The following is a 22,758-nucleotide window of genomic DNA, read 5'->3' as shown; positions in this document are numbered from 1 at the left end:
GGTATGGCTGAGGTTTTATTCTTGTTTTTCAGTCTCATAATGGCTTCTTTAACTTTCATTGGCACAACTTTGGTCCTCAGATTGATAAACAGCAATAAAAGTTTCCAAAGACGATGGAAAGACTGAAGGAAAGACTATGTGCTGAGAGCTCTCATATACCTGCATAAGGAGGCATTTAAACACACCTGAGCAATTATAAAAGCCTGTGAAGCCATGTGTCCCAAACATTATGGTGCCCTGAAATGAGGGGGACTATGTATAAACACAGCTGTAACTTGTACATGGTAAAACCAAAATGTATAAAAATACCCTTTAATAAAATCTGACAATGTGCACTTTACCCACATTTTTTTTTTCTATTACAAAGCTCAAATTGAGGAGTACAGAGGCAAATGCATAAATGATGGGTCTTTTCCCCAAACATTATGGAGGGCACTGCACCAAGTAATTACCAAGAAAATCTAATTTGAAATTTATATCCAAGTAGTGCAGGCTGGTAAGCCGACAACTTACCAAATGCATGAACTTGCACAATAACCCCAGGCAATGCTATTTTGTGCATTACTATTTTTTTACACACATCTTCATCTGCTGCTTTTATATCATCTTAATGTGCTTAGAAAAGAAAGACATGTTTGTGAATATAATGTAATACAAGATGTTGTTAAGTTATTGCACTCAATCCATCATGAATACACACCTTTGATTTTTTGTAAAAACTTTTTCGCAGGTTCTGAGCAAACTTTGAGGAAATTACAGGCTCTCAAACTAAATAAATAATCTCCTTTAGCCAAAATATGTACAAGATGGAAATTTAAAGAATACATCAAAAGGACGTGCACATTTTATTATCCAAAGGGTGATAAAGCAGCTAGCCAAAAGTATGCTCCCAGCCACATACATCTAAGGAGACACAAGTATAGATTGTTGGTTCACTAACGGACAGTTTATTTCTTTAAAGTCTGAGCAACAGCTGTGGCTAACTTTGAGATTCCTTCAATTACAAGAAAAATATCATCTAGATTTAAGCTTATTTACATTAAAGGCAGTAATTTTTGTCCCACACCATCAGGTTCACTTTCTTGCAACGATCAGGTTCTTGAACCAACCTGCACAACCTCACTACCTCAGCAATGTAACACTACAGACCTCCTCTTGCACTACCATAGACTTGTATTCTCATTGGGTATTTTACACTGTTTTGCACAATGTACGTACAAATTCTGCTTTGTGTGTTGCTTGAACCTGTGCCTATGAATCCTTTGCAAACAAGATTTTCAGTGTATCTGTACTTCACCATACTGGTGCATATGACAATAAAGTTGAATTGATCTGACTTACTAAGCCAAAAACTAAAAGGTGGTTCCTGTGGGGAGAGAAAAACGGAGTTTACATTACAGATGAATAACTGACCGGTTTTGATACAAATGGAAAAAGTGAATTTGCCAAGTTCCTGACGTGCTAGGCATTTCCAAAATTCTCCTTTTGAGTAAAAAGGAACTGCAGATGCTGGTTTAAACCAAAGATAGATCTGAAGAAGGGTCTCGACCAAAAATGTAACCCATTCCTTCTCTCCAGAGAGGCTGCCCGTCCTGCTGAGTTACTCCTTCTCCTTTTGAGTTTCCATTTCAGTGATTTCTTTCACATGCATTTCCACAGCTTTAAGGGCCTGTCCCACTTGGTGATTTTTTTTCGGCGACTGCCGGCATCATTGACTGACGTATCAGGCCACCGAAAAATTTGCGGCGTGATGACGTATTGACACGCAGTGTTTTTTCCAAGTGTCGCAACATTTTTTTTGTTGCCGCTAGATTTTGAAATGTTCAAAATCTTTTGACGACACTGATGACGCCGGCAATCGCCGAAAAAAATCGCCAAGTCGGAAAGGCCCTTTAAAATGTCACTTTCCTCACAATTTCTCTTGATTACCTAATTAACTAAGAAGACAGCGCTATAAACAAATCAGGATTACCAGGCTGGCCGCATCCTATCAGAGATATTCCCTGCATCATAACCTTACCCTCTTTACAATTTAAAACTATTTTCTCACTTTCCCAGTTCTGATCAAGGATTTTCAATCTGAAACATGAACTCCGTTTCTCTTTCCATTGATGCTGCCTGACCTACATAATATTTCCAACATTGCATTTGGATTTACAAGGATCTGCAACAATTTTTATTCTGTATCTCAATTTTACCAATTATTGATGCCAATGAATTGTAAGAAATTATATATTTATATGCAATTTACCGAGGGTTAACGTTCCATGGATAAGATATTTCAGCTCTAAGGTTAGAGCTGTAAAAGCAGGAGTTATTCCCCTTGGAGCAAAGATTGTTGGAGAAGTTTGATAGAAATTTACAAGATCACGACTGGCTAGGAAGGTAGAGAGAGGGATGTTGTTCTCATTAGCCGATGTTGAATTCACTGCCTGTAGGAAATGGGGGAAACAGAAATAATCAGTGCCCTTTTAAAGTGAATTGGATAGGCACGAGAAATAAAAGTTTTCATGACTTCGATAAAGGAATGGAGGAATGAGATTGATAGAATAGCTCCACATGAACCCAGCATTGACTTGACAGATCAAATAGCCTCCTCCTGTCCCATCACGATTCAATGGTATCAATACATTCTTCATCATAACTTTTTTTTATAGTTATGATAATTAATTCCATTAGTTTGGAGGACCTTGGTAAACATTAAAGATACATTATTTTTGATTAGTCCCATGATAATGTTGGGGTCCACCGTCATCTGTTCAATATATCAGCATAGTATTGCAAAAATATGAAACAATAATGTACGTATTAAAGAAAATCTGAAGGGAAACACTTGACATAAAATGAATATCCCTGAAATTTGTGATATGAGTATCGACAACAACAAATGTATAACTTTAATATTTACAACCTGTCCCATGAACCAAATTATACTTACGTGTTGCACACAGTCATCGTTTGACACGTATCTCCAGTGCAGAACTCCGAGATGGTGCTGTACTGAAGGTTTATGTGATTGAAGAAAGTTGTTGCTAAAATTTTGGGGAGAAAAGATAACATTATATACAGCAGCATTTATGTTAGACATTGTACAGCAGTAACATTCAGAACATCTCGTATGGTAATTCCATTAAACGCATATCACGCGAGTGATGAAAAGTTTTAAATTGCTCAAACCATATTAATGTGCTATTATCAAAATATTTTCAATGAACAACATATGGCAATAGTGACAAGCAAACTAAAATTAAACTTGAACTCAGGAACAGATGAAAAACTATACTCTATACTTTATAACCTACGAACCTATCTCCATTGATGTATCACAGGTAACCCATTCCACCTCCCTTGTTTTTCTGTTGTGTTTTTTTTTTTTGCTTTCTTTTTTATTTGTAACTTTCTACCCTCTCTTTTTCTCGCTTTCTATAAAAAATAAAAATACTAGAAGCAGAAGTAATTGATAATGGAAAATTTTAATAATGTATGACTGATGTATATGAAAAGTTTTTTTTCTACTATAATATGTAATTACATTGTATAATATGTCTACTTCTAATAAATAAATAAAAAAAAAAAAAAAAAAAAATAAAATTTAGACAATAATGATTTTGTAATCACTTAACTCAAAAATAATAACTGAATACAGCCTCTACGAAAATTCCTCCTTGCATTCCTTATATGGTCAGGATATTCTACATCTAATTAGCACGTACAATTTTGATTAGAAACAAAACAAAACAAAATGCAAACCTAGTAAGTGAAGGGAGAGGCAATTTTAGACAGACAAAAGTTGGCACTGGCTGGAAGGGCCTTCAGCATTGAAACTTGAGATAATTAAGAATGCGTGGCTCATATTATAATTTGCTCACAAGAACATTTTTTCTTGCCAATTTTCTTCCTCAGAAAGTATAATTCTTAACTGGTGCCCGTATATGAAGTTACTGGGACAACGAATGCCACAATTACTTGACCATAATACATATTGTCACCAGACAATGCAATGATAACCCCAGGGACACACTCAAATGTGGAAGCATTTTATTATTTTTCTTCTATCCAACCACAAGATATAAAAGCCAGCTGGGTTATTTGAGATTAGCGTATTCAACAAATTAGCAGAGAGAACGGGAGTTTGCCTGCACAAAAACTACCGTATTTCCCGGCAATGAAGATGCTATTTTTTACCCCAAAATACGGCACGAAAATTTACCTGCATGATGGGCTGGTGAAAGAAGCGATGTGTTTGTGTGTGTGTTCGTGTGTGTGGGGGTTCGTGTGTGTGGGGGTTTGTGTGTGTGTGTGTGTGTGTGTGTGTGTGTGTGTGTGTGTGTTCCACTCTGACAGTCGCCATTCCAGTCGCCTGAAAAATCGCCTAAGTGGGACAGTCCCATTGGGCCCATTGTAATTCATACTCCACACCAGCTATCACAACAGTCTTCAGAAATTAATATGGAAATAAGATTTTTTAAATGTACTGGCTATTATACCTATATGAACAACAGGAACTTACTATTGCTGGCGAGCCATTCATTTAGGTCAATTTCACGTGGCAATGTCACCAGTTCTTTAAAGTTGAAATCTGTTATTCTGGCTTTGGTGTATTCAGGCTCCAGGTACAATTTCTTCTCCTCCGTTACTGTTTTTTTACCATTTGGCTTGGTCTTGGACTTCCTAAAAGAAGCAACATCAGATTAATTGAAAGTTTTTTTTGGATACTGTTTAATTAAACATTGTGTACCATTTACTTATTAGTCTCAGGCATTCTCATTAACTATCACATAGGGAATTCAGCATGCCACGCAGTTTTGTGCAAGACAATGAAATTACAAGCAAAATGAGCATGGGAATGGGGAGCAATGCCAAGAAGCTATTCCATTCCCAGACTATACCAAACATAATTATTGTGCATCAACACCTGCTGACCCCTCCCTCCCCATTTCCTGTTTTAACCATATCCAAATGGATATGTCTTCCTTCACGATAAGCCTACCGAGCAGCAAACTAGAGCATAACACTTGTACGAGACTAGTTCCTTCCTCCTTAATGAATTATGGATCAGCACATGATCATCAAACAATAAAGCACAATTGTTTTCAACTGTTTATGTTACATAATCTTGGTCTACTGGTCTGTGGCACAGACAAGCTCTTCATAAGTATGGAAATTAAATTCAATGGCTAAAATAGAATTAATTTCAAGATTCAAGAGTATTTAATTGTTATATGTACCGAAAATGGACCTATGAAATTCTTAATTGCAGCAGCTTAACAGGTGTATATACACAGTACACATTGACACTGAACAAACAAACACAAAATAAATCAATAAATTAAAAAAAGATTACTGCAAAACAAAAGCCTAAAGTCCCTAATGCAACCAAATAAGTTTGCAGTATGGTTGCAGTTTGTAGTGTTCAAGAGTTTGATGAATATTGGGAGGAAGCTGTCCCTGAACATTACAGTTTTCCTATGTCACCTTCTCAACAGCAGGAGTGCAATCAAGAGTGTGGCCAAGGTGGTGTAGCTCCTTGATGCTGGCTGCCTTTGAGGCAGCACCTTTAAAGGATAGATCTCCTCCATGGTGGAGAGGTCAATACCTGTAAAACCAGTGTCCACCACTTTTTGTAATCTCCACAAATTTGAATTTACATTGCTTGAATTTGAATCTACAGTGCCCTCCATTATGTTTGGGACAAAGATCCATCATTGATTTATTTGCCTCTGTACTCCACAATTTGAGATTTGTAATAGAAAAAAATCATATGTTGTTAAAGGCCATTTTTATACATTTTGGTTTCACCATGTAGAAATTACAGCTGTGTTTATACATCGTCCCCCCATTGTTCCGCCAGTCTTTCCATCACCTTTGGAAATTTTTATTGCTAGTCAAGGAAGCCATAATGAGTGAGAAACAAGAATAAAACTGTTAGAGACATCAGCCAAACATTAGGCTTACCAAAATCATCTGTTTAGAACATAATTAAGAAGAAAGAGAGCACTGGTGAGCTTACTAATCACAAAGGAACTGGCAGGCCAAGGAAGAGCTCCACAGCTGATGACAGAAAAATTCTCTCTATAATAAAGAAAAATTCCCATACACCTGTCCGACAGATCAGAAACACTCTTCAGGAGTCAGGTGTGGATTTGTCAATGACCACTGTCCGCATGAACAGACTTCATGAACAGAAATACAGAGGTTACACTACAAGATGCAAACCACTGATTAGCCGGAAAAATAGGATGGCCAGGTTAAAGTTTGCCAAGGAGTACTTAAAAGAGCAACCACAGTTCTGGAAAAAGGTCTTGTGGCCAGATGAGATAAAGATTAACTTATATCAGTGATTGCAAGAGCAAAGTATGGAGAGAAGGAACTGCCCAAGATCCAAAGACAATAGGACAGTAGGCCATTCGGCCCTTTGAACCAGCACAGCCATTCAATGTGATCACAGCGGATCATCTACAATCAGTACCCCATTCCTGCCTTCTCCCCACATTCCCTGATATCTTTAAGAGCCCCATCTAGCTCTCTCTTGAAAGTATCCAGAGAACTGGCCTGCTCCGCCCTCTGAGGATGAGAATTCCACAGACTCACAACTCTCTGTGTGAAAAAGTGTTTCCTCATCTCCGTTCTAAATGGCTCACCCCTTATTCTTAAACTGTGGCCCCTAGTTCTGGACTTCCCCCAACATCGGGAACATGTTGGGGGCAACATCAGCAAATAGATCTAATCCTCACAAAAAGAATGATTAGGAGTTCATCATACTTAGAAACATAAACATGGGACAACAGCAAACTTTTGAACACAAGGAAACAGTTACTAAATTGAGTAATTCAATACCACCGTTGACCTAAAGTGTTCTTTTAAAAGACATCCCATTTGAAAGTAAATAGTAACAAAAGTAACATAGAAAAAATGGTGCAGGAGTAGGCCATTCGGCCCTTTATAAAAATTAAACAAATTAAAATAAAATTTAAAAAAATTCAGCCCTTCGAGCCAGCACCACCATTCAATATATCATGGCTGATCATCTAGAATCAGTACCCCATTCCTGCTTTTCCGCCATATCCCTTGATTCCTTTAGCCTTAAGTTAAATCTAACTCTCTCTTGAAGTCACATGTTGAGTGCTCTTCTTGAGCAATTCTTTGAAGTAAAAAACTGACGCTTCTACACCATTTCTGAATTGAGGTAGTTGATATTGGCTGGAGACTTGGCCTTATTCTCTCCCCCCCCCCCCCCCCCCCCAGCTGCAAACTTCTTGATTGATACAATCCTTCTCAGAGACTCTTTAAATATGGAAAGTTATCTACATTTCACAAATTCTCACTGTGAAAGTTGTTTGTTGGGGACAATTGTGTGCACTAGGGACAACAGAAGCTCTGTCTCCAAATGTGGATGCACAGAAGTGTCGTCTACATTCTGCAACTTGATGACCAAGGATCTGAAGACTCTGGAAAGGAGGTGACAAATGTTGATGAATCACTCATTCATCCTGTGGATTATTACAGCATGAAACGCGAGTAACAAACAATCTGCTGGAGGGACTCAGTGAATCAAGCAGTATCTGTGGCAGCAAAGGAATTGTCTGTTTCAGGTGAAAATGATGCCTCTGCATCAGGTCTAAGGGAGGAGAGGGAAGAAGGTGAAAGCCTGTGGTAAGAGAAAGGCAATGGCTGACTAGTGGACTAAGAGGGGTGAAAGGTGACCACCAGATCGTGCAGGTCGGGGAGGGGGAGAGGGAGGGGTGGAGGTGGAAACAACTGGGTGGGTAATATGAACAATCTGAAACTCACCCGACTCCAGGCTGCCAAAGCTCCGCCTGTGCTTGTGTATATCTCCCAACTTCACCGTCACTGCTTCTCCCCCCCACCCCCCCACTGGCTCAATCACCCCTTCATTCTTCACCCTTCTTCAGTAAACCAATCACCCGTCTCACCATTCCCTCTCCTCTGTACACTACCCATCTTACCTTCACTTTTAGTCGATGAAGGGTTTAAAAATAAATAACCAATAATTGCGTTAGCCATGCCACCCCCTCCCCCACTTTAGATGCTGCTGGACCTGCAGAGAGTCTGCAGCAAAATGTTGTTCCAGATTCTGGTATCTGCAGTCCATAACATCTACAGCAGGTAACTTGTTGGCAGCAAAGTGCAGTACTTTAGCTAGAGATCATTCTTTAAAAAAAATGTGGTGTGAGGAACAGAAGTTCAGTAATAAATCCTCCCGAACTCACAATGGTAGGCAAATAGGTATTTGCTCTAGTTTCCAACCACAAAGTGAAGCACTAATGAATCTGAAACATTTATGTACAGTTTATGTTCATTACTCTCCACTTGCCATTGTATGATATCATGGATATTGTCCAGATGTTCATACCAGGTTTCAGAATTTTTGGGAATAACATCACTTGGCAATGCACACTGTGCTTGCTATTCAGTTTATGCAAGGGAAATAACAGCAATACTGCCAGAAGCCGTTTTCTCACTATTCTCACAAAAATCTTTCCCTTAATAGGTAATCTCATCTTGATATTTCCAAGGCTTGAATGTGATGTTACAACATTAGAGTTGGTATAAAAGCATGGATAAACTGAAACCACATAAATAAATATAGATGTTTCAAATTGGAATGTTGGAAAATCTAAATTAAATCATTTAAATTAAAACAACAGATCGGGCAGCATCTGTGGAGAGAGAAACAAAATTAATGTTTCAGGTAAATACCCTTTTCATCAAACCTGGGCAGGTGGAAAAAAAATCAAAATTCACCTATTCATGCGCTCCAGAGATGTTGCCTGACCCACTGAGTTACTCCAGCACTTTGTGCCTTTTTTTAAAACCAGCATCTGCAGTTCATTGTATCCACAATTCTCACTTGTTTGTTCTGGGAAAGAATCACTGACCAGAGTCATTTTCTACTTCCATGCAAAGATGTTCCCTTATCTAAGTGGAACATTTTCCATCTTTCTTTGGGACTCCATTAAATTCAACCACTGGAAGAGACTGACAATTTCACATTTCTGCAGAAACTCCTTTCATGAAACTACTGATTAAACATTAGTGCACAAATAAGAACTTGGTAACTCATGGTACACTTCATAAATTTTTCATTTCCATGAAAGCATTTCGTTTTTAAAAAAAGGAATGTGGTGCAAGAATTGCATGTTTTATCAGTGATCTGAACAATTCCAGTTTAGAATTAGTGGCTATTTGAGGTCCTCAAATTTTACTTTTCAAAACGCAGCCAGTTGCATCTTGCACTGTGAAATCATCAGTGGAGGGTAATAGAATCATGTTATTCTGAAACATGGGCTAAATGAAATTATGTCAGCTTAGTACCAAGTCCTAAAGTGCAACCAGCACCCTTAAAAATGTGATTGGAGCAGAGGGGTGCACAGGAGAAGACACAAGAATATTGAAGAATACGTAGCAAGGCATACAGCTTCAAGAGTCATGTTACTAGTGTCTAATCTTGGCCGCTTGCAAGTGCAATACATGTGCCTTTTCTCATTCCTAAGCTGCCATGTAATACTGTGGAAAGCATTTTATATTACTTCTGCTGGGAAGATCCAATATGTTTAGTCAACAATTGATTAGCTTTGTTCTGGGTTGAAAGAGCTGGAATTGTATTTAATCACCCTTGGTGTCATTAAAATTCAGTTTAAAAAAATGCATGGAATTTGATTATACTTTACAGCATTTTAGTGTGAAACTGACCGCTGTCCTTTAATGTCCTTGACCACTGATGAGTCACTTTCAGAGAGATAGCATCAATACTGCACTCGTTATACAATTGAAGTAAATTTGTATTCAAGCCCCAGCACCAGTTAATGAATGATCTTTGGAACACATTTGAAAAGCATAGTCAACCTCAACATTAACACTATCCTACACACTAGGGACAATTTACTAAAGCCAATGAACCTACAAACCTGTACATCTTTGGAGTGTGGGAGGAAAAGTGGAGCACCTGGAGAAAACCCAAGCGGTCACAGGGAGAACGTACAAACTCTGTACAGACAGCACCCGTGGTCAGGATCGAACCAGGGTCTCTGGGCGCTGCAAGGCAGCAGCTCTACCACTATACCATTGTACAGCCTTTTAGGGAGAGCACCTCTATCAGAATGTACCTTATTCTGAGCTGTTCAGTGATGTTATTAATGGAAATACCACAACTGTTAGCAATAACAATGACCAGAGCCAAAATGTAAATAGAAAAGTTGACAAGCACTCGCGTCACTACTCAGAAATATGATACGTCTACACTAATGCTACGCAAATGTATTGTAAAACTAGTCAAAGCTGCTCTGAATAAATTTGGTAATGTTTCACTTGTTCAAAGATTGATGATAAATGTTCGCACAAAATGTGAAATACTGCAGCTCAACTTATGGAGATTGAGGTTTTAGTGAATGCAATCATTCATAGGTCAAGCACCCTGTACACTCACTGTATTGAACACATTTTAAATTGTTTCCAGGTACGACGAGGATTTTGGGAGGGGGTTGGTGAGAAAATATATGCAATTTCAATACTTACCCCAGCAGCTTTGACTACCTTTGCCTCATAAATACTGAGCTGCCCACCAATGTTTTCTGTACAAATCTGTGGTTGACACTTTTGAGCAACATAAATCAAAGGATTCATACTTGCTAAAATGGTTTGAAGCAAAAGCACAACTTAGCTAACCAGTTGAAACTCACTAGCCACATCTTCCCTTTCTGCTTTCTGCAGAGACCGCGTTCCCTTCAACTCCATGGTTAACTCATTCCTTCCCACCCAACCCACCCCTTCCCCAAGTAGTTTCCCCTGCAACCGAAGGAGATTCAATATCTGTCCCCCATACCTCCTCCCTCGACTCTTTCCAGGGACCCCAACAATCCCTTCAGATGAGACAGAAGTTCACTTGCACCTCCTCCAACCTCATCTACTATATTTGCTGTTTCAGGTGTGGACTCCTGCATATCGGAGAGACCAAGCACAGCCTCGGCAATCGTCTTGCTGAATGCCTTCGCTCAGTCTGCCTCGGTCTACGTGAACTCTCGGTTGCCAAACACTTTAACCCACACCATTCCCATTCTGACCTCTCTGACCTGGGCATCCTCCATTGTCAGAGTGAGGCCAAAGGTAAACTGGAGGAACAGCAGCTCATATTTCGCTTAGGCAGCATACAACCCAGAGGTATAAATATTGAATTCTCTAACTTCAAGTAACTCTTGCATCCCCTCTCTCTCCGTCCTTCCCCCACCCCAGATGTCGTACTAGTTTTGCTGTCGTCCTGTTGAGTTCCATTGTCTCTATAACTCGTTATCACCTATCCCAGAGCCAACAATGGACCATTGTGGGTTCCACATTTCCTTGTTTATCGTTGCTTTATGCATGTCTTGCATTCATTTGTCCCGTACTATTTATATCTCGTTCCCCTTTCCCGACTCTCAGTCTGAAGAAGGGTCTTGACTCGAAACATCACATATTCCTTTTCTCCAGAGATGCTGCCTGACCCACTGTTACTCCAACCTTTTGAGTCTGTCGTTGGTTTAAACTAGCATCTGCAGTTCCTCCCTCTACTCAAAGAAAACACTGATCGCCCTTTTTTCGGTAAATATAAAGGACAGACTTGCATTTATATAGTCAATTTCCCGTACTTTACCACAATGACTGATCTTCAAATAGCTTTATTGGTTGTAATATATGAAAGGTGTGGTGGCCACAAAAAGCAATATAACCATGATCAGGTTATTCATTGCTATGTTGCCGATTTGAGAGATATCTCCTGTGTTCCTCTTCAATACAATGTCATGGAATCACCTAATCTGAAAAGCAGACAAGGTCCCGTTTTAACCTCATCTGAAAAACGTCACCTTTGGCAGTGTAGCCTTTTCACAGTATTACAGTTTTCTCTGCTTAGATTTTTCCACTGGAGGGGAGATTTAAGCCAATAACATCTAGGTGCAGAAGCAAGAGTGCTTCTGACTATGCACAGGTGCAGAATTACAATATATTCTGAACTGGTAAGACATAATAAAATCATGCAATAAAAAAATAAAATCTGCCACAACTCGTAATCCTCATTTCAAACTAACGCCAGAGTCAATGCTTCAAAAATACCTCAAATGATGCGAGTGCTTTGAGGTGTCCTGAAAGTTGTGGTTTCTCTTTAATTGTAACATATGGGTGCCATGAACAAGCTGAAAAGTAATTCCAGTCTATTGGTTACTCTCCAGAGTATTAGAAATCAAATGTTAGCCTTTGTACGCTGTTAACACAATCCACTCAGGCATTAAGTCACATAGTTGCAGGTAACACCACAAGGTTTAAACCGTTTAATTTTTAAAGTACACAAGAACCTTAAAACTCTGGTAATACGATTTCATTAACTGACCTCTTACAATGAACGCTTCAGTGATAAAATTAAACATCTACCACGTCATTTAATGTTTTCTCTTACTTCATAACAGGCATACAAAGAATAACCCAGGAGAACAATTCAAGAGACTAATCCACGCTTGTTACAAAAAAAATCTACAACTTACAAGCAGTTGCACAACGCCTTCATCTTTTACTGCAAACTTTGAAGATGTACTAATTATTGATGCACATCACAAAAATTTACATTGTTTGCAAATTAGTTGCTGGATAGGAGGTGCCTGCACGAGAGAGCACGAGTGCAAAATGTTACAGGATAGGTATATCTTGTTCAGCTCCTTTTTCTTTTGCTCAAGGTTCCAGCATCTGCAATCTCTGGTCTCTCTTACTTCAGTTGCAATGTCCATGACTAATACAGATGAATTAACCCACAATTCAGAACAATTTTTTTGCTGCAAATTATTTTCCACTTTTAGATACAACAACTACTTGGCATAAAAACAATTTGTCTTCTACCTTAGGACTTTTCCCATGGCTTGTAGCACCATCTTGTAATTCAATTCTGTTTTCTGCTGTCCAAGCAATGACCCGTCTTCACTATGGTTTAAATGATCTCCTACCATAGTAATTTCTCAGTCTTCAAACCTCCTTTGTTTCTCTATAACTCAAACTAGTTAAACCACATTCACATCAGCAATGAGCTTCAAACAACCTTTGGTTTCAACCAATCAGACAAGAGGTGCCTGGATTTGGCATGAAAGGACAAGCAGTTCATTGATTTCATCAACAGCTCAGGCCATAAATCTAGGGAGTGTCTATGAAGAGGGAAAAACTTTGAGCGTATCACTGAAAACAGCTGCACAGAATTTAAAAGATGCATCAGTATGCTCATCACAAAGCTACTGATAGCATGATTAAGACAAGCTACTTCCACTGCAAGGATTTTTCACTCTTTCAGTCCCACTAATTTTCAGTCTTTTTTCTTGTACTTCCTACTTTAGAATCCACAAAAGGAAAAAAAGCTTTATTTGCTAATGTCAATCTGCAGTGAGATGTACAAACAACAGCCTGGGACAACTGTAACAAAGCTGGCTACTTGCAGTGAAATATTATATTGGCCTGTATTCAGCATGTTCTCTCTATTGCACTGGCAAGTTTGCATTTAAAAAAATGCAAGTTTAAAATAGTTTACAGCATTCAACCAAGGAATAAATTAACTAATCTAACCACATATATCCATATTTTAGAATCAAAAGAAATAACTTCTCACATGTACTGAAGAAAACTTACTTCTTATATCAAATAGTTAACACTTGAAATAAATTCAATTTGGAGCCATCAGATTAATCCAACTATTACAACTAGTTTTAACCTAAAAACAAAAGAACGATTCAGAAAAGTGACAACACATCACCAGTATGTGCGTCATCTGTCTCAAACTTTTTCGACTTGAGAGCTCTTGGCTTCAACATAAGCACACTATGGGCTGTTAGCTTCACCGAGGTTAAACCATTCGTAACTTATCCACAATAAATGAATAAAGTGGTCATACCATCCTTTACAAGCATAGTCCTGTGTATTTAAAATTGTTTCGCCTACATAGAGACAAAAACATGGAAGTCAGTAACAAACTACATTTCCATTCCACGGTACAAAAATAATTTTATACAGAACTTTGCATAATGCATAATGTTTATTGCACATCTTGCATAATGTTTTATCCAGCACTTTGCGTCTTTATTTTGTGAACCAGTATCTGAAGTTCCTTGTTTCCACATTATATAGTAGTTATATGCTGCCTGTTCCGCTGAGTTAAGAGCCTGTCCCACTTTTCCAAGTTACTCACGAATTCTCCCGAGTTTTCCCCTTGATTCAAACTCGGAGAATGTCCGTAACGAGTCCGTAGGAGGCTGCAGGAGTCCGTAGATATATCGTAGTGGCTCGTTATGCCAGCCGTAGGTAGTCGGGGCATCAGGTAAGTCGGGATGTTTTTTCGGCCTGATGAGAAATGTCCACGAGTAAAAAAATAGCCCCGAGTACTTCCTACGGACTCGTTACGGACATTCTCGGAGTTTGAATCAAGGGGAAAACTAGGCAGAATTTGTGAGTAGCTTGGGAAAGTGGGACAGGCCGTTTACTCCAGCACTTTGTGCCTATTTTTTGTTATAGTTGCAATTGTACTTGCACTATTTTACTTTATAACATGGAATGGAAAAGTACTTCATTGCTGATTTGTTTGCAGAAATGTAAATAATGTCAGAGTCCATATAACATGCAACAGGCCCTTCAGACCAACATGCTCATGTCGACTAAGATGCCCCTTCTCAGCTGGTTCTATTTTTCAGCATTTGACGCATATCCCTCAAAACCTCTCCTAACTATGTACCAAGTGTTTAAAAAAAAAACTGTTATAGGATCTGCCTCAACTACCTCCATTGGCAATTGGAGCACAAGAAGCCATGGGGTGATCTTACAGAGGTGTATAAAATCATAAAGGGAATTGATAGGGTGAATGCATAGAGCCTTTTATCCAGGGTAGGGGAAAATCAAGAACCAGTGGACATATGTTTAAGGTGAGAAGGTCAATTTAGCAAGGGTCAATGAACACCAATTAAGAACTGGAATCCAGAACATTATTCTCTCAGATTTTTTTCCTAATCTTCAATTGCAGGAAGTGAAAGACCAATTTATCACTGAAGAATGAACAATTCAATAACGATGAGACATGAAGATATCAACATTTTCTGACCACATAATAGGTTAAATCCTAAGTACGCAACAACCTTGCAATACAGATTTTTCGTTAAATTTCACTTATTTTACTCTCCCAAGTTTAGAAATGGTCATTAACTTACTCTATTATAAATACTTTGCAACAAGGGTAGCGACAACATGTCACGAGGGTTTGCAGGTATGTTGACAGGGTTACTAAAAATGATTCAGGGAGTCACGTCCACTGTTTGATCTGATCCACAAGATCTTTGAATTTAATAGATTTTGTTTGCCTTTAGTGTATTTGCAGCATTTAGTTGCATCATTATTACATCAATACAGCAAGAATTCTAATAACTCCTCCCCAACATGTATCCCCTACCCTCATCCCTCAAGCTTTTGTAACAAAGTACATCATAGTGAAACCACAGACAATCATTTAATCTGTTCAACGTCACTATATTTTAAACTAATTTTACCAGCGCACCATTACCTAGGTCTAACATTCCATCCAATTCCTCAACTCCTTCCAGGCATAAAATCTTACGGAAATTACTCTTCCCAATTAGCAAAAGAATCAGAAGACCAAATGCCTTTAGTTTGCAACTTCCACTACTCTGCTACCCTTTCCTAATACTGGTGGACCTGTAATGTTTAGAATGACAAAGACAGATGGGGTTTTGAGTGAAACGTAACTAGGGCTGGTGTCTCCCCTTTCTTCATCATTTTCTAGTTTATTTGCCCATTCTCATGACAGTAATTGCAATGTTTTTTTGTTTTTTTAAAATATTTTTATTAGAAGCAGTGTATAAAAGTATACACTGCAACATATGACATAATACATTTCTTGTACAGCTTCAATTTTAATTTTAGCAAAGATGAAATAGAGAAAGAGCAAGAAAGAGAGGGAATGAAAGAGAGAGTGAATGTGTAAAATAGAACCCCTAAACTACCAAATGAGTGTAGTCGAAGAGTGAGTAAGTAAAAGAAATAGGAAAAACCTAAAGAAATAAAAAAGACAAAAACGGAAAAAAAACAAAAAGTGTTGATGTACCTGCTTAGTTTCTCTCCCCACCCATAACCCAGTCCGTAAATCGGTTTAATTCCGAAGTTGTGTTGCACCATACTATCCTTGTAATGAATCAATGAATGGAATCCATGTCTTCGAAAATTGCTCTGATTTTCCTGCTAAGACAAGTCTCATATTTTCAAGATGTAGCGTCTCAGACATGTTTGCAATCCACATTTTAAGAGTTGGGGCAGCTGTATTTTTCCAAAATTTAAGTTTTTTTGCCATTGTCAGGCCATAATTAAGGAAGAGTCTTTGAAATATTGATAGCTCAGGGCAGGCTTCTGCTGTTCCGAAAATAATCAGTTCCGTATGGGGGTCCAGTTTTGTTTTTAATGTGTTTGAGAACATTTCAAAGATTCCTTTCCAAAAGTTATGTAATTTTATGCAAGAGGCAAAGGAATGTGTTATAGTTGCTTCTCGAAGAAGACATTTGTCACAAATAGGAGATACATTTGAAAAAATCTTATTCAGTTTAGTCTTTGAGTAGTAGAGTCTGTGCAGTATTTCGAATTGGATTAAAATGTGTCTAACATTAATCGAACAATGTATATATAAAATATATTTTTCCCATCTGTCTTTGGAAATTTTTAGGCCTAATTCCACTTCCCATTCTCTTCCAATTGCGACTGACGATGGAATTTCTATATTTACAAGGGTATTATACAAGTATGATGTTAGATTGTTTGACTCTGAATTTCTATTCATACCTTCGTATAATATATCTGGCAGCAGAGTTTGATAATCATGGGTATATGTTTTCAAATAATCTCAAATTTGAAGATATCTAAAATATTGATTACCTTTAATTCTGTATTTCGACTGTAATTTCTAAAATGACAGGAGATTTCCCATCTCGTACAGATCTCCAAGCTTTTTAATTCCTAGTCTTTCCCAATAAATAAACGTTTTATCTATAATAGATGGCTTAAACGACGGGCTATTAGCTATTGGTGAAAGAAGAGATACATTTCTTAGTTTAAAAGTTGACTACTTTTCTCCAGATTCGTAAAGTGCTGTGCATAATCGGATTTTTCTCATATGTGTTCTTCAACTTTGTTGAGGAGAGAAGAATCGCACCTATAGCAATTGCAATGTTAATGCACTTCCTTCAAGTACATTTATTTTTTTAAACAAAAATGTGTCTATTGGTTTTAACAAGCCTTGTGCCTTGGTTAGTCCTTCTTTCTCATAAAAAGCACATAGCCATTATTCCAGACCTGGCCATGAAAACCACCTGTTTGAATGAATAACCAAAGTTGAAAAACTATTGAAAACTAGTCTTCACTAAAGAATAACATGACGTGGAAAAAGTAATAATTGATCACACAAACTCTGATCACAAGTTTGAAGGTCTCAGCTTCAATTTCAGATCAATTCAGATTGCTTTCATCTTTCTTACCTCCGAAAAGGCTTGTACGTAAGCTGCAGAAAATATGTTCTCTTAGCTGACATTAAAAAAAAACCTCGGAAGGTTTCAGAGGGTTTCTACTGCCAAGGGAGACATACACTTGGAATAAGCTGCTGACGAGGCAAGGCCAAAAATGAATTCCATCATTTATTATTGCCATTTGTTTGTCATGTACAGCTCTTTCTAAAAGAACAAAGCTGAATTTAAGTAACATGTTCACCTGCAAGTTTTATAACACAAGGAAGTGAAAGTAGAATACAATGTCTAGGGCACAGATTTAATAACTGGAGTCAAATTCAGTTTTCACAACGGGATTTTGGTATTTTAATCACTTATTAGAGTTTTACAAACCGCACTTTAAATGTTTTTTAATTCTCTAATTAGGAAATTTGTTGTAAAATATGCATCCTGTGAAAGTGTATGTATTGACGTATTATTAAGATAGCAATAAAGAATATGATTTCATTTAAGAGAAATGCTGCTTTGAATCACAGATGGTGCCATTTTAGTGATGAACAGAACGTGCATAGTAGTCATGCCAGGACATGCTGAAGCTCACATCTGTCTAGGCTACTCGACTAGACAGGTTGAAACAGGAACAGATTTTTTTTTAATGCAGTTCCTACAGAACCGCGTATGAACTAGCTTCTTTCAGCCCTTTTTCCCCTCAGTGTAAACAAGCCAACAGAAACTCGCTCTAAGCAGTACAGTGGTCTAAAGTTAAGGTAAAATGATACAAACTGTTAAAGGGTAAAAATGAAATAAACACCACAGGCGGTACAATACCCTTAGTTTTTGGAATTCACGTATAATTCTTTAGGGACTTGTGGGCAGTTCACCGGTATGACTGGTTAGTACAACACCATCCAATTCCAGTGCCACCAATAATGTAAGATCAGCCTGAATTCCTCTATATTCAACCTAGAACAAGATGCATCTGTTTGGAAAACCAAGTGCCCAAGTGAAAATTATGGTGTGACACAGCACATTCTGCCCTTCATGGCTGTGCTAGTCCTAACAGAGCCATCCACTAATTACATTCCTTGGACCTGGCTCCACAGCTATGGAGTTATCCACCATGGCTCATTTTTAATCAAAGTTCCTTCTACAAATTACTGTTGAATCTTCTTCCACTACACTTTTCTGACTCATTACCACAATTTAGTATATTTTGACCAGGAGGAAACATGACATTTTAAGATAGACATAAAGTGCTGAAGTTACTCAGCGGGTCAGGCAGCATCTCTGGAGAAAAGGGACTGGTAACGTTTGGGTTGCAACCTAACCCAAAACGTCATCCCATTCCTTTTCTCCAGAGATGCTGCCTGACCGGCTGTTACTCAAACACCTCTAGGTGTGTATACCTTCGCTAGAAATCAGCATCTGCAGTTTATTTCTACACATGATTTTTTAAGAGTTGATTCGTTGAATTCTGTATTCTGTGAAGATCAAGGCTTCGGCCACTGAAAACATTCAAAACATAATTTGTGCATTTGAATAACTTCATCCAAATGTTCCAACGCACAAAATGCAAACCACAACATACTCAGCTTCTTATCATTGCTGTGATCTCTGCAGCACTTTCTCCAGGGCGTTGCCATACTCTCCTATGTTTGCCTACAATTGAATAGTAATTGCCTCCAATTGAAAAGTACACATTGAAGTCCTTACATTTTTAACTTCTATTCCTATTTCTGATATACGATTTCATAAATATTGGGTAGAATTCCTTTGCTTTTGTGCTCCATGTCATCATTTATACAGCCCTTTGCTTGTTTATAACTTTCTCCAATTGCCAAGATCTTCGTTAAAACTGCAGTATTTAGTCTGTACAGATATTATTTTCCCCTTTATCTTTCCAAAATGTATCAATTTATATTGCTCTACATTAAATTTCATCCATCACATATCTATTTCCCCGGTACATATCCACCTAAAACTTGTTAATATCCTAATTATTTCAGAACTTCATGTCTGTAACTTTTAAAGTGAAGCAAAAACCAAACTGCTGGGACAGCTCAGTGGCACAGACAGCATCTGTGGAGTTAAATGCCTCAGCCATGTTTTGGGTTGGGAAATTTTTATGATGATTTTTAAAGTAATGTAATTTTAAAGTAATTCTGTGCTGATTATATATCCACACTGAGGCCCTTCAACATTAAGAGCTTTAAAATCCGCTTACCATTTGGAAATTCACATATGCAACGCAAAGTACATAACTCTTCTGAAGATCATTTAAAATTTTAATCCTTGCGATTTCCCTTTGGTCTGTTAATGCCAGAATTTATTAACCCATGATAGATCACACCAAAACTTCATCAGACATACAGAATTTAATACTGTGGCGAATCCCTCCATCCCTTACCCAAATTTTCAATGTAACACTCTTACTCTCTTCTCCCGTATATGTTTGCCTAGACTCTCCCGAAGTGCATCGTTACCTTTTTGTTCTGGTGAATTCTATATTTTCCGACTACCATCAGCAAAAAGGGGATATTTACTGAATTCCCTCTGGATCTCTTAGTCACCATCTCATAACAATTACCTCTATTTACATACACATGATCTTCCCCACACTTAGAAATATATCCCTAGTTATACCGAACCATGATAGGGGTGGGGGTGGCAGTGTCCATTATTGCCAATTGTCCATTATATCTGAGTAAGGTCTCCAGAGGCTACAACGAGAGCCGCAACGACAGCTGCGTCAACCGGACCATGCAGTGTGTAAAGAACGGCTCACTGAAGCACCTTGCGAGCCGGAGGTGGCATCGGAAGTAGAGGCTTGAAGCGGCCCGGCAGGCAGTGCAAGCCAGGAGTGACATCGGCAGGTTCGTCCGCTTTCTCTGAAATCCGTTATAAAGGAGTCCGTTAAAGAGGGTTTACTGTAATCTCTGTGTTCAAACTATTAAATTCCATCTTAATTTTAAAGGCCTCAAGATCAACCACCTTTTCCTCATTAAAACAAAACTTTCTCTTCATCCTTAAGTAGGAAGGAACTGCAGATATTGGTTTAAACCGAAGATAGACACAAAAAGCTGGAGTAACTCAGCGGGTCAGGCAACATCGCCGGAGAGAAGGAATGGGTGACCCTTCTTCAGACTGAGTCAGGTGAAAGGGAAATGAGAGATCTAAACAGTGATAGAGAGATATAGAACAAATGAATAAAAGATATGCAAAAAAAGTAATGATGATCAAGGAAATGGTCCATTGTTGGCTATGGGCTAGCTGATAACGAGTTATACAGACAGTAAAACGCACCAGAATCTAGTACAACGACTAGGGTGGGAGAGAGCTGAGACGCAAGGGTTACGTAAAGTTAGAGAAATCAATATTTATATCAAAGATACACACAAAGATACACACAAAAATGCTGGAGGTATATGCGCTACATCGGTGAGACCAAATGCAGGTTGTACAAAGTCTTTATAATAAGGTAGCCAGACTCCCATGCAACATTCTACTAGTGGGACAGGTAGCATCTCTGGAGAGAAGGAATGGGTGACGTTGTGGGTTGAGATCCATATTCCTACTCAATATGCAAGCAGCCCAAGTGAAATATGAGGTGCTGTTCCTCCAATTTGCATTTGGCCTCTGACAATGTAGGAGGTCCAGAAAGGTCACTATGGGAATGGAAATTAAAGTGTTTGCCAATTGGGAGATCACGTAAACCAAGCCAGACTGAGCGAAGGTGTTCAGTGAAATGTTTAAGAAGGAACTGCAGATGCTGGAAAAATCGAAGGTAGACAAAAATGCTGGAGAAACTCAGTGGGTGAGGCAGCATCTATGGAGCAAAGGAATAGGTGACGTTTCAGATCGAGACCCTTCTTAAGACTGATGTGGAGGTGGGGGGGGGGGGGTGGGAAGAAGAACGGAAGAGGCGGAGGCAGTAGGCTGTGGGAGAGCTGAGAGGGAAGGAGGGAGAAAGCAAGGACTACCTGTAATTGAAGAAGTCAATGTTCATACTGCTGGGGTGTAAAGTGCTCAAGCGGAATATGAGGTGCTGCTCCTCCAATTTGCGGTGGGACTCACTCTGGCCATGGAGGAGGCCCAGGACAGAAAGGTCGGATTCGGAATGGGAGGGGGAGTTGAAGTGCTGAGCCACCAGGATATCAGGTTGGTTAATGCGAATTGAGCGGAGGTGTTGGGCGAAGCGATCGCCAAGCTTGCGCTTGGTTTCACCAATGTAGAGCAATTGATGTAGATGTGGAGCATCCGCTGTTCTAGGTGTCAATTGCGCTACATCGGTGAGACCAAATGCAGGTTGTACAAAGTCTTTATAATAAGGTAGCCAGACTCCCATGCAACATTCTACTAGTGTAATCTAAACAAAGGTTCCAAACAGCTTTAGTGTAAAACTTGCTTATTTTTCAATTCTTTCCCTGGAGAGGGAAACTAATACGTCAGGTTTTCGTTTTTAAATGGCCTGGATAAGTTGTGAACAGGAAATATCTGGCCAGTAATGGTGGTTACACAGACCGACGACTCGCTCACCAAGGACAGCTGGCCCACTGCGGACTCTAAACTCTGCCCCAGGCCACCAACGGGACCCGCGAGCAAACGCCGAGCATAGGGGGACCACCGAGAGCTGTCTAGCGGGGGGCCACCGAGAACAAAGGTTGCACCCGGCGGGGGTCCACCTGCTGCCACGTGCGGTGGCAGGCAGAAGATGGAGTTCTGCCTATTCAATTAAATTTTGTAACTTTGTCAGCACCAGAAACATGCCGACTCTTGTGTAGTGCCTAGGTGTGGTCTGCTGTACGACCTTACTGGGTTGTGTACAAAACAAAGCATTTCACTGTACCTAGGTACATGACGATAGCGTGACATTGAATCACTGATTTTATACTGGACTACTACAATGTACATTGCCCCAATGGCATGGAATCATTATTAAAAACAATGTTGAAAATAGTAAAGTATTCGGTCTGGTAAGCAGAATTCAGTGCAGAGGCTGACTGGTCTCAAATGTTGATGGTTTCATGGGTTACAGGAAATACATTGGGTGATAATGGTGGGGGGGGAAGGGAGTCATGAACAATGTGGAAAGGAAAGATCCACTGGTCTGATAGGACAATCTTTCCATTACAACACTACAAAATATAACCAGGACTTTCACAACGTTTTTACTCTATTTCCAGCTGGGCAACCTAGGCAGCATTTTAGGTTGCCAAATGACTGTTTAGGTGGTCATTTAAGACGG

General features: G+C 39.0%; 1 protein-coding gene across 5 annotated transcripts in view; it reads right to left on the bottom strand.

The window, feature by feature from the left end:
• The window catches only part of mob2 (MOB kinase activator 2), a 147,386-nt gene that overhangs the window by 20,121 nt on the left and 104,507 nt on the right, over positions 1-22,758 (bottom strand). For 3 of the 5 annotated variants that reach the window (XM_033038918.1, XM_033038915.1, XM_033038916.1), the window contains 2 exons: positions 4,511-4,671; positions 2,939-3,032 (listed from right to left, as the gene is read on the bottom strand). In XM_033038918.1, coding sequence (XP_032894809.1) covers positions 2,939-3,032; positions 4,511-4,671 — 255 coding nt within the window. Of the gene's footprint in view, positions 1-2,938; positions 3,033-4,510; positions 4,672-12,530; positions 12,632-12,879; positions 13,058-22,758 lie in introns of those variants that run through there. The other 2 variants (XM_033038914.1, XM_033038917.1) reach the window with 2 other exon arrangements.

The sequence above is a fragment of the Amblyraja radiata genome, chromosome 20 (assembly GCF_010909765.2).
Source record: "Amblyraja radiata isolate CabotCenter1 chromosome 20, sAmbRad1.1.pri, whole genome shotgun sequence".
In the NCBI taxonomy this organism is placed as follows: domain Eukaryota; kingdom Metazoa; phylum Chordata; class Chondrichthyes; order Rajiformes; family Rajidae; genus Amblyraja; species Amblyraja radiata.
Note: the sequence above shows the minus strand (reverse complement) of the source record. Positions and strands in the feature narration are given on the sequence as shown.